This window comes from Dermacentor variabilis, chromosome 7 (genome assembly GCF_050947875.1).
Source record: "Dermacentor variabilis isolate Ectoservices chromosome 7, ASM5094787v1, whole genome shotgun sequence".
In the NCBI taxonomy this organism is placed as follows: Eukaryota; Metazoa; Arthropoda; class Arachnida; order Ixodida; family Ixodidae; genus Dermacentor; species Dermacentor variabilis.
In genome coordinates this window covers 164,710,102-164,726,766 of record NC_134574.1, presented here as the reverse complement: position 1 = coordinate 164,726,766, position 16,665 = coordinate 164,710,102, and the positions used below count along the sequence as shown (strand labels likewise).

Below are 16,665 nucleotides of genomic sequence, written 5' to 3'. Positions count from 1 at the left end.
AATGAAAGCATGTTGGGCCCAAGCGTCAACAAAATGTGGAGTGTAAAAATGCGGATGTAAACGTGACTGAATATATTCTGACGCTATGCTGTTTCAAGTGCAACAGTATTTAGCATCAGTGGTTGAGCACAAATGACTTGCCATGGCAGAATGCTAAAGTAGTGCATATATGACTACAGTGCAGAAAGCAAAATTTTCATTTAACAGCTTCTAAGAAGCAAGTAACACCATGATTGCAGGTACATATAGGACTTCATGTGGTGCTCTCATCAGCCTCCTTCGTCAGTGATTATATGGACTTAATAACCAAAGTCAGAGGGTCAAAGTTCCAGCCAGCACATCAAATATAAAGATGTAAATCATAGAGAACTAATTTATATACAATAACTAAGTCCTTTCTATTGCTTCGACTTGACTTCTAAGAACCATGTAATGCCAAAGAGCAGAGCAGGGGGCCGCATGATGCTCTCATCAAACAACATCTTCTTGGCTTCGGCTTTGGTTAGCTCGATCACATCTATCATTTCGCCTTGCTCTTCAACACCACCACCAGCGGTTTGCTTCATGTCGTCGGTCACTTCGACGTAAAACAGCTCCTGCTTTGCACCAAGGATCCCAACACCAGATCTGAAAGCAATAGCAATAAATAAAGGGTTAGGATCCGCAAATAAAATTTCTGCCTCGATAGAAAGCCACATGTCTAAAAATATTGGCATGCTGGATGCTTCATATAACTTGAACTAAGGTTTAAGAAAGCGAAAGGTACGCTTAGACCACTGATGCCCAGGCCTACTGCCCTAAGCCATCCTGAATTGCCTAGGCTATTTTTGAAGTGTGAAAGATAGCTAATTGCCTTGGTTCAGTTATGCATGCCAGCTTTATCCATTGTAAATACAATGAAGAGCACTGCAAATAAGATGCACAAGCAAGTAGTGAAACTTTTTTCCGATATTATGGGCTAAATTTCATCGAAAACCAGAAGAAAGAACCCTGCAAAATATAACGCCTAGAGGAACTTCAGTGGGCATTTCTGAGTACAATCTACAATGTTTACAATCAAACCTATGCTACTTAATGAGTACTTAATGATATGTATAACTAAACTGGCTAAATAATCGTACCTAAAAATACTCTGAGCAAATTAAGACAGCTGTGAACAGTATGCTGTTGCCATGGGGGAAGCATCACACGAAAATTTTAAAGCCCAGCCATAAAAAATATAATGAGAAGGCTTATGGGAAATAGGGTCCTTACCATGCGATAGACAAGTGGCGATTGCTATCAATCGAGTGCACATGGAGTATAGAGGATAGTGGAGCGGTGAGCGGTAGACAAAGACCAGTCGCGATAATGACGTCACTAATAGGCACTGTGAACCAAACGATGCCTTATAACGTCCAGCCATGATGAAAGGCTTACTTCCCAAGAGACAACCCACCGATCGGCCCAAAAACAGGGAGGGCTGGCGTCAGATTATAGCTTGATAGCTTGCGTAGGCTAGCTACCGAATGTCATGCTCCCTCCTAGTTTTTTTTTTATTCCTCCATGACTGTTGGTCTCAATCTCCTAAGAAAAGATGCTGCGATTACTGCTCACCGAAAGTTACACAACATAGAACAGTGCGAACCAGTGCGGCCCCAAGGCATGACCTCTGAGATTAGGCAACATGCTGGGACTTGTGTTTTACCTGCTCACCACCAGGTGCACGTGTTGTCTGCTTATGTGCTATTTAATGGCTTCTAAAAATGAAATTAGACAGCTACTAGCCCTGCAGCTTTGCCAAGATTGCTCCAATAACATGTATGCTAATTACCTGCGCAGAGCCAATTTAGCCATAGTGAAATTTCACTGCACTCAGGCTTTACCAGTATTTTTTTTTGCTGGTGCCACAAGTAGCAGCGACATTACAAAATGATTCAAGTGGCACGGACCAACTAGTGGCACTGTCACCTTAAGGCATTTCTTGGATGTACAGTTGTTGTTGAGAGACACTGGCACCCACAAATCAGGCCAAATAGCACCAGTGCTAATAGGTGGCTACCTGAATGATGTGACTCGCTGTATGCTGGTCAAGGGCACATTGTAACCACACTCTTCCTTTATCTCTTCACGCATGGTTTCAGCAGACGACAGTTTCTCATTGTCAATGATGCCCGCGCACAGCTCGAGTGTCAGACCCATCGTTCCTGGATACTTGGTCGTGTCAATGGGCTTGCCAGAAGCAACCTCATGTGTTGGAATCTGACCATAGTACACAGCTGGAAAAAGTGCAAGAATTCATTTGCAAGCACATTTCAGCGAGACAATGTACATTTATTTGAAAAATGACTCCTGCCACTTGCAGTGAAGAAAAGGCAAAAGTGTTCCTGTTCTGTAACATGTATTTGAGCACAGCAAGATACCTCACACAAGGTTCGCACATGGCAGCATGTTTAAATTTACTATCACCAGAAAGAATCAGGAATGCAAGAACAGCGCTAAAGACCAGGACAAAAACACATAAAAAGCCAACATGCAGCACTATAACGCCAGGAACAAGCCGAAGGCTCATAGAAAGACGACACATAGCGTGTCTTTTTACGAGTCTTTGCGTTAATTGTCTTTGTTAATTCATAAGGCTGTTCCTGCTTTATAATGAAAAACCAACTAGCCGGTGCTTTCAAGTCAATACACAAAGAAATAAAAGCAGTCAAAGATTATCACGAATATTTTTGGAAGGTACAATACATCAAGGCACGATGAAGCTGGGAGTTTTAATGGCTTAATTAATATGAGACAGCTATAATTACATTTGCAGTGGCTTAGGTCATATATATGTATACCAGAAAACTTAACTGCAGACATAATTTTCCCATTGCTTAGACCTCGCATAGAAACTCTGTTATTAAAGAAAGAACAACTACAACCTAGCATAGTTCTGCTACCTTCTCGATCAGTAGCAGACGACATTACATATGGTTTCAGTTTTCGGTGTCACAAGAAAGATGAGCAAATGCCTTTCTTACAATTTCTTTTTAGTTTCGCACTCCACGCTGACGCGAGCAAGTGTCCATGGACAGCTAAGACTATGCAACTATGGGCGAAAGACGACTATTTCCGGGAAACGATTGCGTCGTAGATTTTAATGATACTCACCAGGTCGGAACTGCCTGACGAATACAAGGACATCCCTGCTTTTGTTGTAAATAACGGCCGAGACGCTAAGGACGAAAGGAAACATTCACATCCCATTAGACGTATGTGTGTGGTCAAGCATAAATTTCGGCACGTGCCCAATTAAGCTAGGTACTAAAGCGAACACGTGATCGAGATATGTAAGGTGAAAATAAAGCAGATTGTTACACAAACCTGTCGTGACTCTTCATGAGGTCCCATATCCTTTGCTTCCCGTTCTGCGGATTAGAGGCACAGGGAATGAGAATAAACCAATTAGGAAATCATCATAGATACACGGCGCCACACATGCTTTACGAGGCTGGCGAGATCAGCAGCTCACCTGCTTGAAAAGCAGCCGCGTAGGCTTGATGTACGCGGAATTCGTGAGTTCCGTAACTCGTACGTCGTCGATTTTATCCATGACTGTCTCGGAAGTGGAAAAAGAACGTCTGCTCGCAGAATTGACGCTGGCAGGAACGCTCGAAACTATCAATTTGACACCCGAAACTATCAATTTGATAGACCGCGGCCAAGCTACAGCCCGCCAACATCGACCCCCGTTGATCATCGCCACCACGACACACCGCCGCTAGCTTAGTAAGGTTAATTTTACCAGTACTTTTTCATAACAACGGTTAGTGAATGCGGAAAGGGACATGCATAAAAGTCCAATTATTTGCAATGAGGACCTATTTTACTCAACCATCATATTTATATTAGGCACCACGCACGATGAAACTACCAACCCGCCCCAGGTAGGCACACTTTGAACTAAAACGTCGTCCGCTGCCAACAGACTGCCAGTCTGTTGCGCCGTTCCGGCACAAGTGATTGATGTTCTTAATTAAACAAAGAGAACAGATAGACAGCATGCAGTTATATATATAGCAATTGGGTGACGCCATTCAAACGGCAGCATACAAAGTAAACGCTGCGTAACGACGAAAGCGTACGCGTTTCGCTGTTTTTTAGCACACGGACTAGCGTACGTTATTGTGCGCGTCTTCTCAATGTCATTACACCATCTTAAATTTTCAATTATGCCATACGCAATATTTTGAAGCCAGATATTCAACTCGATCACTACTAACAAATGAAACTCGTGTCACAGTACAAAAATGCATACAATTGGACTTTGCGCTAATTAAAGCGGAACGCTGATATATGTAGAGGCAGTTTCTACACGGCGCAACTGGCTGTACATTATGCAGGCGTTAAACGTTGTAGAAATATGACAACTAATTGAGACTTTGCCCCAACTATTACCCTTATAACATCCGTTCGCTTGTTAAATATGACAAGCCCACGTAACCGTTTCAGGAGCATACTAATTCTGTTGATTGAAAACTTACTTTCACCGGTTTTCTTGCGTCTCCATAATCATAAAACGCGCAGCTGTAGATTAAGAATTTTACGTACCTTATGGAATTTTGTCACAACCGCCAACCTTCCCTCTTACTTTACTGAAACATTTTGAATGTTATTCAAATTTGCAGCGCAATTCCAATCAGAAGTGTTTCAATATGTACGCAACACATTTTAAATATAATTACTTTTGTCACTGCTTTTGCTGTTGATGCACTATATTGGTGTACACAATTGTGTACACAGCACCTGAAAGCATTAATAAGTGCAATGGCACATAATACATACCTGCGTGCACAGACTGGGAAGTGTACTAAAAAAAAAATGTAAAAAAAAGTCATTAGTCATGAAAATGACTGAACTTTTAATAAGAGAAAAAGAGAGACAGAGAGAGAAACCTTTTCCATAGAAATTTATTTACTATGATAAATAGCTCAAACATTGCTAAGATTGCTAAGATATATTGTCATTGTCTCTCAATCCTAACTACCAGTTAAGGTTGCAGAGCACTGCAGATCATAGACATAAAAACTCAAACAAGACTTCACAAATATCCCAAGTTACATTGTTTTATTTCAATTGCTTTTACCAACAAGGCGAGATCAATGGTCCCACAAAATATTCGGCAATACTTTGAGCATACAAACAGTTCTATGTACAATGTATGAAAACAATAACAACTTACAGAGACACAATCCTACTCTCCCTTTAATGCTGTAGGGCCACAGCACAACCACTCTATTCACAGGTATTCTGATACACATACTTTTGGCACACACAGCCTCAACACTTGCTACATTCTAAATACTATTAACAATACTGCTGGCTTTTGTAGGTCAGAAACACCACTGTCAACTTTATATCACATTTTGCATGATTAGAAAATGTTCAAACATAATGCCAACATTGGCCTACGGTTAACGTCAAAAGTGGAAGGACAAGTCACGTCAGTCACAAACAAAACTTCATAAAAAAGGCCGATAAGGGCTTGTGTGACAGTTGAAACATGTCACACTCAATGCCAACTCAGAAAACAGCTCCCAAGCCGGAAACTGGACAAGCATCATATGTGTGGCCTGAGGCAAACCCTTCACAACAAGCTGTCATAAAAGCAACATATATATGTATGTATACATATATATATTAACATTCTACTATAAGGACTACCATACAGCACAGCAGACGACGTGTACGTCCTGAAATACCCCATTCAAATGGCAGACACATTACAAAAGTCAAGAATGGCTTTGGCACGGGTTTCAGGTATCTTGAGTCGCTCTTGAATCTCCTCCACTGAACTAGAAAGAGAAAGGAAAAAAAGAAAAAGAAAGAAGCTGATGTGATATATGAGATATGGCAGTAAGTAAGGTAAGAAGTTCATTCAACATTATCTAGCAGCAGATGTTTCCTAAACCCCAAGAGGGGCAAAAGACAAAGTGATACCATTCTTCCAGATGAACACATGTTTATGTTGTTTCAGAGTAAGTGCACTACCTGTATGTCAAGGGATGCAATACATCCCCTACTTGCAGCCAGTAGATTTCAATAACTTACCATAGTTTTTTGCTGAACACCATGAAGCATCCTATTTTGCTTTTCTTTCTTTCTTTTGAGTAATTGAGATTTGAAAATGTCACGTGGTGTATCATGGTAAACTGGTCAAAAATATTGTGGTAAACTAAAAAATATCATGGTAAACTGGTCATGAAACTAAAACGCATGCTTTTCTTCATGACAAGGCATAAGTGCTTAACAGAACAATAAACGTGCTTGTAAAAAGGATAGCTAACTTTTCTTAAATGTAACAATTTAGAACATTCTACTACCTATAACCTATTAACAGAAGAAATACCACAATTATAGAGGCAAACAAGTTAAATGACACAAAAGACAAACTGGCAGGCTTGTGCAAGCTCAAGAAATTGCGACACAATTTTCAGTGAAAGTGTTAGCGGAACTATTAACCCCTTGTGAACACACTTTAACAATGGCCAATGGCTCAGTGAAGAAATTAATGAGACTTCAATGATTTCCATAACGCACCATATTTACTCGCATAATGTTTGCACATCTCTCATCGGCCATCCAAAATTAAAAATTTTTTCCCCTCAGTAATCATCGCATCTTCAAAAATTGCTGCAGTGACTGTTTTCTGCTTGTTCAATCTGGTGATGATGATCACGCACAGCAGCCGTGCCGAAGTTTCTACAATTTCCTTTCCGAACCTTTTCAGCCATAGAAGTACATAAAGTGCATGCGCTCAAGGTTCTAATCCAGAGACAAAAAATGCAGAAAGTGTGCAAAATGCAAACAACACATGCACAATTTCACCATGTAACCTGATAACTTTTAGAAATAGTAACTTTTAGCAATTACTTTAGCAAATAAAGGGCCTCTGCAGTATTGGCTTGTGTAGAATCTGTGCTCTTATTGCAATGGTAAGTACTGTTTGGAAGTAAATTTTTTTATTGAACTTACAGTAACCGGTGTGAAAACCCACATAGAGAGCCACTTGAGTTTTTTATTATCGCCTGGAACATTACCTTGGAAAATTTCTCAGTGTAAATATCGCAACCCCCATGTTCACATCAATTTTTCATGAAAAAATGTGAGCATTATGCAAGTAAATACGGTAATTAACACCCACACTCGTAATTATACCCACATATCACTCCAGACATTCCCTTCAGTTCTCGTTGTGCTATGGTTTTTGGCTCCTCAGACAGCTACTGACATTCTAAACCATGGCATTTTTGGCCATCGACACTTCTGGTGCCACAATTTATGATTCTGTGTGGTTGTAGTCGCATAACAACCTCAATCTGTTTAGAAGAGTTGCAAATTGGCCAAGATGGTACTGGTTTACAATTAACACCACCACCTTTCTCTGTCCCTGTTTATTTCGCCATCAATCAAATTTCATTGCAAAACTGAGACTCATTGCTGTTTCTCACCTTTTAACAAGACTGCACACAGAGGGATATGTGGAGGTCAAGCTGATTGCAGTCGCCAAGCTGACTTTTGGGAATGCAAGGTAGAATTGCACGACCTGGAAATGATAGCAGCATATCACGCCCTGCTCACGGACAATTGGCAATGTGTTTACTAACGTGATTCTTGTGCTGAAGGCATTCAGGTGATGCAAGTGCCATGCCCTTTTGGCGTTCTTTTTTTGCAAGGGCAAGAACAAGTTCGGCCGTGTTTGCTGAAAGAAGTGAAACAAAAAACAACACAATTCATCGAAAGAGCATGAACATACCAGTCTGCACACGACAAGCCTAATTTATGAGATTGAAAAACTAATTGCTGTGACTGAACAGACAGTTCACATTCATGTCAGATGCAACTTGTTTATGACAAGGTTCAAGCATATTATTGTCTTTCACGTTACTGATATGTGAACCGTTCATTCTATTACAGCAATTACCTTTTTCAACTGCATCCGAAGTTGCATTTAAAATGAAAATACCTTCATTTCATCTGATATTCATTATAACCTGATGGCAGCAAGAAACATTTTAGCTTTACTTCTTTTTATCCAATAATTTGTTATACCCGTGTTTATTGTATGAATGTATGACTGTGAAGGAAATTTCTATACAGGGACTGCAGCCGTCCAAGAAGCACACCAAAGCGTTATTCAAAATCAAGCTTGTAATTGCCTTTCTGACTGTGTAACTCTGCTTTACACAGTAGCTAGGACGAAATATGCACGAATATTCTAAGTTCCATCTTCAATCACCTACCTTGAGATCCTGAGAAGAACACCTTGGCATGTGTGGAGTTCAGGAACATCAACATGTTGTCAAAGTACTTCGTTCTCTTGCTAAAGCCATGGATGAAACAAAAGCAAAGAACGGAATCATTAAACAATGGGCAAGGATATCAAATGCAAAAGAGTGCAGATATGTCCCTCCCCTATTATAGTGTCGCACGAGATCAAATTAGCTTTATGAATTAAGCTTGATTTTTGCTTGAATTTTCCACATCTCAAAAGAAACATGTTTGAAGAATATAGCTTTTCAAAAATGAAGTGGCAACACATTGGCAAAGCTGAAAGATCCAAATGAGAACATTCACTGAAAAAAGACATGCCTTGAGGTGCAGTATTTATAGTTACAAAACAACAGAAATCTAGCAGTGACCATAGGCTGGTAGATGCACCTTTAGAAATGTGTGCATTTGGGCTGGCTAATTCATGACTTGAGAGGAAACAGTGCAAAATAACAGGACATGAGAAAAGGCCAGACAATCACCTGTCCTTTTCTCACGTCCTGTCATGTTGCGCTGTTTGTACTCAAGATGTAGCTTGTTAATTTCTTTGATTATTAAGGACCCAGCTTAACCATAATTCTACATTTGAATGAATAATATTATGCAGGGGTGCTCTTGTGAACTGGAATTGGCAACATCAACACAATGTATATTTGTTTTTGTTTTGTCTTTTTCTGCTGCAACATCTTATTTCTATATGTGATGTTGAACACATTATGTCAGTACAAGATTTCTTCATGCATATGAGACGATAGCCATAGAAAGTTAGGTGTGTAACGAAGAAGATCGGCAGGCTGAAAAGCCCCGTTGCCATCGCGTGGCTCGTACCCAGTTTGTTCGCTGGCTGCGCCCTACCTGCTGTTGCCGTGTTGGTTGCTGCTTCTCTACGACCCGAATAAACCCCCTTTACAATTGGTGGAGCTGCGAGGTACAACCGGAATTCTGGAACTTCGCAACCAGACACTGCAGCCTGTCTTCATTATGCCGGAAGAAGGACCACCGCAACTATAACCCGCTGCCCCGGTGACTACCGAGGTCTGCCCGGCCCGTTGCGTCAACGCGACCCACCCATCTTCAGCGGTACCGACGATCATGACGTAGAAGACTGGCTCGCTGACTACGACCGGGTGAGCATCTACAACCACTGGGACGACACCAAAAAACTGAATTACGTATCGTTTTATTTGAGCGGTGTCGCCAGCGTGTGGCACTGCAACTATGAATGTGATCTCTCGACGTGGACAGCCTTCAAAACTAACGTGACGGAGATATTCGGGCACCCCGCCGTTCGCAAGCTTCGCGCCGAGCAACGTTTGCACAGTCGTGCGCAACAGTGCAGGGAGACATTTACAAGTTATACAGAAGATGTTGTCGACCTCTGCAACCGCGTTGGCGTCACAATGGCTGATGCCGAGATCTGCCATATCTTAAGAGTCATAGAAGATGATGCCTTCCAGATGCTGTTGGCGAAAAATCCGGCGAGTCTCTGAACTCCTCAGTCTCAGCCAAAGCTTCGACAAACTCCGCAAACAACGCATAGCCACCCGCCACTCTCCTCCTCAGGCGACTTCAATGTCGAGCTTGGCTGTTTCCCCGGATAACATGTCGCTACTGCTACAGATCAAGGAGTTCGTCCGTGAAGAGGTGGCTCGTCAGCTTTCTCTGATTCTCCTTACACACGGCCAGTCGAATTCTCCGCTGGCGCCCGCTCTCCAATCTGTCATCAAGGAGCAGGTAGCCGACCACATTTCACATTCTCTCCAGCAGACTCTGGTTGCTGCTCCCCTGACGTACGCCGAAGTCGCTTCGAGGCCTGCACCACAGACCTACGGTCCCCTTCGCCCGCCTTTGCGCCTGCCCGTATCCGCTCCAGTCCGGCCACTGGTGCAGTATGCACGACCTCAAGATCATTGGTGCATGGAAGACAATCGCCCGATTTGTTTTTATTGTGGCCGTGCTGGACACGTAGCACGTCACTGTCGCCTCCTTACACCAAACGTCACCAACAATGTGCATCCATATGCACCACGTTTCCAACAACGCCACAAGTATTCGGACACCTTTGAATCTCCTCCTGTCGTCAACACCGCCTTCTCAGCCGCTCGCCTTCTCCTCGCCGCCGCTCGCTTTCCCCCATGCACCGGTGTCGGAGTCCTTTGCGCCAGGAAAACTAAATATCGCAGTTCAGGAGGCGAGAACTGCGGTACCAGTGAAATGTATAAGGCCTCACACTTCCCCGAAGAATGTTATTGAAGTCACAATAGAAGGAACATTGACGCTAGCACTTGTCGACACCGGCGCAGCACTTTCAGCGATAGATGCCCGTATTTGCCGCAAGATAGGAAAAGTGACAATGCCGCTTTCTGGACTGTCTCTTCGAACTGCCAACGCGCAGCACGTTGAGCCATCCGGCACCTGCACTGCTTGTGTCGTAATTCAGGAGGTCCTCTATATCATAGAATTCATAATGTTGCCATCATGTTCACACGACGTCATATTAGGTTGGGACTTTCTCTCCACACACCATGCGATCATTGACTGCGCCCGCGCCGAAATCGAGCTGTTTCAGTTTTCGACCGATATTATCAATGACCATAAGGACCATTGTCGCAAAATCTGTTTCAGAAGACACCGTTATACCTGCCTGGTCTTCAACTCTCGTCAGTATCACTTGTGACTATGTAGATGACGGCACAGTACTCTTCGCTCCGTCTGAACTCTTAGTTCACCGCCGTTCACTACCACTGCCGTTCGCCGTCCTCGAGTTCAAAGCTGCCGCCTCTCTCATGTGCGTCTCAAACCCATCGGCTGAACCAATTACTTTACGCCACCGTGAAAGCCTTGGCAGGGCAGAGCCACTGACCTCATCTTCAATATTTGACACGATGGACGACTCCGCTTATATTGCTGCTCTCGAGGCATCGCGTCCTCAGTCATTGCCGCGTTCTTTTACACCAGCTATTGCCAGTGACCTTACGAAGACGCAGCGCGACGAACTTCTTCACTTGCTCCAAGGCTTCTCTTCCTCTTTTGATTGCCAAGCAACATCACTCGGCCGCACAACTGTTTCGCACACTATCGACACTGGGAGCCATGCAACAATCCGACAGCGTCCCTACAGAGTATCGGCAACTAAAAGACGCGTTATCAATGACTAGGTGAACGATATGCTCAATCGCGGTGTCATCCAGCCTTCTAGTAGTCCTTGGGCATCACCAGTTGTCCTAGTTAAAAAGAACGACAGCACCATACGATTTTGCGTAGACTATCGAAGGCTTAACAAGATTACCCGAAAGGATGTATCCCCGTTACCACGTATTGACGACGCACTTGACTGTTTGCAAGGAGCGGAGTTTTTTTCCTCCTTAGATCTCCGCTCTGGCTACTGGCAGGTGCCCATGGCTGAGGCTGACTGTTATAAAACCGCGTTTGTAACACCAGATGGCTTGTATGAATTCACTGTAATGCCGTTCGGTCTGTGCAATGCGCCCGCCACCTTCGAACGCATGATGGACAGCATCCTACACGGCCTGAAGTGGCATACTTGCCTCTGCTACCTCGACGACGCTGTCGTCTTTTCCCCTGATTTTCCGACCCATCTTCGGCGTTTACATCAAGTTTTGACCTGCCTCCGGAATGCTGGTCTCCAGCTTAACTTAAGAAAGTGCCGATTTGCAGCTTGAAAATTGACTATATTAGGCCACGTTGTCTCCAAAGAAGGCATTCTTCCTGATCCTGATAAACATCGCGCCGTATCCAAATTTCCCAAGCCCACTAACTTGAAAGCACTATGCAGCTTCATTGGCCTATGCTCCTATTTTCGACGTTTCGTTCGCAATTTCGCTACTGTGATTGCACCACTTAACCAACTTCTCCAAGGCGACAATGAACTTTCTGCTTGGTCGGAAGCCTCTGATGATGCCTTTACGACTCTTCGTCACCTACTCACGTCTCTACCAGTCTTGCGCCATTTCGATCCAAGCGCACCTACAGAACTTCACACTGACGCCAGTGGTGTCGGCCTTGGTGCCGTGCTCGCACAACACAAGAACACTAATGCCGAATACATAGTCGCTTACGCCAGTCGTGCCCTCACGAAACCCGAGGCCAATTACTCAGTCACAGAAAAAGAGTGCCTGGCTATCGTATGGGCTCTTCAAAAATTTCGTTCATATCTCTACGGTCGACGCTTTGACGTGGTAACGGATCATCACGCTCTTTGCTGGTTGTCCAACCTAAAAGACCCGTCGGGCCGCCTCACTCGGTGGGCCCTCCAAATCCTGGAATATGATATCCGTGTCGTCTATCGTTCTGGACGCAAACACTCTGACGCCGATGCCCTCTCGCGCTCCCCAGTTACTTCAGACAGCAGCACTTCTACCTACACACATGACATCTCACCACTTGACATCCTGGACATGGCATCGGAGCAATGAAAAGACCCATGGATCGTCATGATATTCGACTTTTTGTCAAATCCTCCGGCAACTTCGCCACCTCGAGCGTTACGTCGACAGGCGCAGCATTTCGCAACCCGCGACAGAGTTTTATATCGCCACAACTACCACAATGACGGCCGCAAATGGCTCTTAGTAGTGCCTCGCCACCTACGACAAGATTTATGCTCCACTTTTCATTCTGACCCGCAGTGTGGTCACGGCGGAGCATCAAAAACCTACACACGGCTTCGCCTACGATATTATCGGCGAGGGATGTACACCTTCGTCCACAAATACGTACGCTCCTGCATTGCCTGCCAGCGACGCAAATGTGTCCCGCATCTCTCCACGGCACCTCTCCAACCACTTCCTTGCCCAGCTCAGCCATTCGACCTTGCTGGCATTGATATATACGGGCCTCTTCCATCTACTGGTGCTGGCAACCGATGGATTGTTGCCGCTGTAGATCATTTCACACGGTATGCTGAAACTGCCGCCTTGCCTGCCGCATCAGCAAAAGACATCACCTCGTTCATTCTAAACAACTTTGTTCTTCGCCATGGCGCTCCTCGTGAACTGTTGAGCGATTGGGGCCGCGTATTCCTCTCGGACGTCTTGCAGTCACTCCTATCTGAATGCCAAATTATTCACCGCACTACTACTGCTTATCATCCACAGACCAATGGCTTAACAGAACGATTCAACAGAACTCTTGGTGACATGCTATCAATGTATGTTGCATCTGACCATTCCAACTGGGATCTTGTACTTCCGTTCGTCACATGCATATAACACTGCCTCTCAAGCCACTATTGGATTCTCACCATTCTTTCTTCTTTACGGCCGTCATCCCGCCAGCACCATTGATACTGTTCTCCCGTACCAGCCAGACCATGCTGAATGCTCACCTGTTTCTGCGATTGCTCAGCATGCTGAGAAATGCCGACAACTGGCCCGTTCTTTGACGTCCACTCAACAGTGACGCCAAAAAGAGCGCCATGACCTCAATCCCCCCCCTCACCCTTTCCCCGTGGACTCACTCGTGTGGCTTTGGGTCCCGCCTGTTGCTGCTGCTGGCCTTTCGTCCAAGCTCTTCCCGAAGTACCACGGGCCCTACCGCATGGTTGCACAAACATCACCAGTGAACTACGTGGTCGAACCCATATCGCCATCTCCCGATCTACGTTGTCGGGAGCGAGAGACTGTGCACATTGACCGGCTGAAGAAGTATTACGATCCGCCCACCTCTTCCTAGGTCGCCAGGATGGCCAATCTTCTTCGTCACAATCACCCCCGGAATTGAAGAGTCGCCAGGATGGCTACTCTTCAATTCCAGGGGTGATTGTGACGAAGAAGATCGGCAGGCTGAAAAGCCCCGTTGCCATCACGTGGCATCACGTGGCTCGTACCCAGTTCGTTTGCTGGCTGCGCCCTACCTGCTGTTGCTGCGTTGGTCGCAAACCCCTTTAACAGGTGGTAGATATTTCATGACTATTACCTATGTGCCCAATGCACACAAAAGCACATGAACATATGAGCGAAGTTGCATCTTATGTGCACATTGAGTACATGAAATGCAACTGTACTGTAAGTGCAAATGTATTGAGTACATAAATGCACATCAAGAAGGGTGAAGTGTGGTTGGACTACGTAATGTGAACAATACTGTAAACAGTACTATCTTAGAACGACAGAAAGCTGAGCTAGTTAGTAAGGATTCATTAAGCAAAAAAGAAGTGAGACGTGCAGACAGGACACAAGAGTAGAGAAGTGGACAACATGAACGGCGTTCGTGTTGTCCACTTCTCTACTCTTGTGTCTTGTCTGCACGCCTCACTTCTTTTTTTTTTTTTCAGTACTATCTTGCCATGTGCTATGATGCTCAGCTTGCCTAAAACATAAAAAATTGACACAACAGCAAGACTGTCAAGTGGATTGGAGCAAGTGTCAATCTCGTTGAATGGCTTGTTGCTCTTGAACATAAAATGCTTCATGTCTTGAAGAGGACCATCAGCTGCAGCTTCCATGTGTGTCAACTTCAGCAAGACAAAGTACAGTCACTATCCACTGATTCAATGCTGGCCAAAAGTAAAAAATTAGTTCTAATGAAAAAATTTGCACAGGTCCAATGTCTGTGCTGAAAACATGAGAATGTGAAGCTATCGAGATGTTTGCCTGATGTTGTTGCCCGACGTTTTTTGCTGCATAGAGCTGATGTTCTCTTTCGGCTTTCCACTTCTTCAGAGGTCTGCCTAGGCATCTGCGGTGATCTCGTCTCACCACCATTTGGGATTTTTACCACATGATTTTCCATGAACACTTCCATGTGAGCACGTTGCTTGGTGTGATTGATGCACCGATGCTTGAGTCTATTGTGTTTGACTTAAGTGTTCCGCACAGTGTATGCATTGTGTACGCTGTACTTGAGAAGCGCCAGGCTACCACCAAGTACACCAGGTAGAGTATCTAAAGAAAGCTTCAGTTTAACAATGTTTACAGAGGAAAATATACACTCTGACTTTCAAATGTAGCTGAATCAAGAAGAAAGCTGAAATAAACAACTCCAATTAAACTGAAGTTGTCTGTAGAGACAAACTGTAGCCACCTCTTTCCAGCCTAACAAAAGTAGGATTCCCCAAAAACCAAGAGTGTGAAAAAACAGAAACTTTGAGACAGAGCTAAACACCACAGTGCTCTTCCCAGGAGTGGCAGTGTTTAGTTCCGTCTCTGTGTCTGTGTGTATCATGCTTTTAGTAATAGCAATGAAGTACCAACAAGCTCAAGCATCCACTCTTAGGACTACCAATTGTTTTTCAATCAATCAATCAATCAATCAATCAATCAATCAATCAATCAATCAATCAATCAATCAATCAATCAATCAATCAATCAATCAATCAATCAATCAATCAAAGTACTTCAAAAAAGTGTCAGTGTAAATTATACATTCATTTTTTTTTCACCTAATTGCCACAGCAACACTAATGGCCCAAGTTCAGGATGACTCTCCGTGGACAACAGTGCTATAGAAAGTGGCAAGCTCACAATGGTCGCTCGCCAGGCTTGACCCGTTGCGGCCTCTCGAGGATGATGCACGGCCGATCATAGAGCTCAAACAGATGCCTTACTTCAGCCACAAGGCGCGAGTTGTTCTGGGGATTGCCGAAGTCAGCCAAGGCCTTGCGCAACACGCAGCACCTACGGCCCACCACAAGACTTCCGACCGAGAGGGAGAAGACCTCCACTTGTACATTTTTGGAGGCACGCAGCGCTGACACAAGTGCCTGTAGGAGACAACAAATGGACAGAATGTTGCTTTAATAAAAGCGCCAGGTATACATGACTTTTCCAGCTCAACCAATTGCTAGTTTGTGCTCAAATTTCTCACAGACTTGGCATAGTGTGATGCAGAGTCAAGAAAGGGACCAACAGATGGAGTAGCACACTGTGGGATATAAGTTACATAAACAGGGATAAAGTGCCTCACAAAGGCTGGGCAACGTTTCGAGAGGTGGCCAGCATTTCTGAAGCACTTTATCCCTGTTTATGTAACTTCTATCTCACATAGTATGATGCATGCTGTTTAAAATACTATGCTGGTTGCATTACTTGCCTGTTTCGTCCAGAATAAACCAAAAGTACACCTCATTTGCAGTGATGCCTGACAAAGCATGTCATTTCACTGCAATGGGACGATTACACCACCTGTCACTGTTATGGTGAAACAGGCTGCCTGCTGTGTTTTGCTATAACTGTGAGAGATGACGCCACTATTTCATTTCAGCAAAATCTATTACTTTTTTTTTGTTTGGCATTGCCCGAGACAACCTGTATGTCTGCTTTATTCTGCACAAAAACGCAAGTAATGGCCCAAAACATGGTGTTAAACTGCATGCACTGCAAGATGCTAGCCAGCTCGTTCCTCAGCTAT

At 44.2% G+C, this 16,665-nt stretch overlaps 2 protein-coding genes and 1 long non-coding RNA gene across 4 annotated transcripts in view; 1 reads left to right on the top strand and 2 right to left on the bottom strand.

Annotated features, from left to right (window-relative positions):
* Positions 1-347: 347 nt before the first annotated feature.
* On the bottom strand, positions 348-3,648 carry LOC142588418 (uridine diphosphate glucose pyrophosphatase NUDT14-like). The gene is made up of 5 exons (XM_075700119.1): positions 3,497-3,648; positions 3,349-3,392; positions 3,136-3,200; positions 2,042-2,258; positions 348-627 (listed from the first exon to the last, which is right to left on the bottom strand). The coding sequence occupies exons 1-5, from the start codon at positions 3,575-3,577 to the stop codon at positions 399-401; spliced, it is 636 nt and encodes a 211-aa protein (XP_075556234.1). The 5' UTR covers positions 3,578-3,648; the 3' UTR covers positions 348-398.
* Positions 3,649-3,728: 80 nt separating this feature from the next.
* On the top strand, positions 3,729-15,897 carry LOC142588423 (uncharacterized). Its single transcript, XR_012829717.1, has 2 exons — positions 3,729-3,911; positions 15,711-15,897. It is a non-coding gene; the product is annotated as an uncharacterized LOC142588423 (long non-coding RNA).
* The window catches only part of Fancm (FA complementation group M), a 44,216-nt gene continuing 32,625 nt past the window's right edge, over positions 5,075-16,665 (bottom strand). For both annotated transcript variants that reach the window (XM_075700111.1, XM_075700112.1), the window contains 5 exons: positions 15,780-16,018; positions 8,268-8,347; positions 7,632-7,726; positions 7,476-7,570; positions 5,075-5,819 (listed from right to left, as the gene is read on the bottom strand). In XM_075700111.1, coding sequence (XP_075556226.1) covers positions 5,732-5,819; positions 7,476-7,570; positions 7,632-7,726; positions 8,268-8,347; positions 15,780-16,018 — 597 coding nt within the window. In that variant the 3' untranslated portion in view covers positions 5,075-5,731. The remainder of the gene's footprint in view (positions 5,820-7,475; positions 7,571-7,631; positions 7,727-8,267; positions 8,348-15,779; positions 16,019-16,665) is intronic.

What these genes read in the sequence shown, in the direction of transcription:
- LOC142588418 (XM_075700119.1), bottom strand. Translation starts at nt 3,577, where the DNA reads ATGGATAAAATCGACGACGTACGAGTTACGGAACTCACGAATTCCGCG. An exon ending in CGCGGCTGCTTTTCAAGCAG is followed by an intron (nt 3,393 to 3,496) that starts GTGAGCTGCTGA and finishes TCTAATCCGCAG; the next exon opens with AACGGGAAGCAAAGGATATG. An exon ending in CTCATGAAGAGTCACGACAG is followed by an intron (nt 3,201 to 3,348) that starts GTTTGTGTAACA and finishes TTTCGTCCTTAG; the next exon opens with CGTCTCGGCCGTTATTTACA.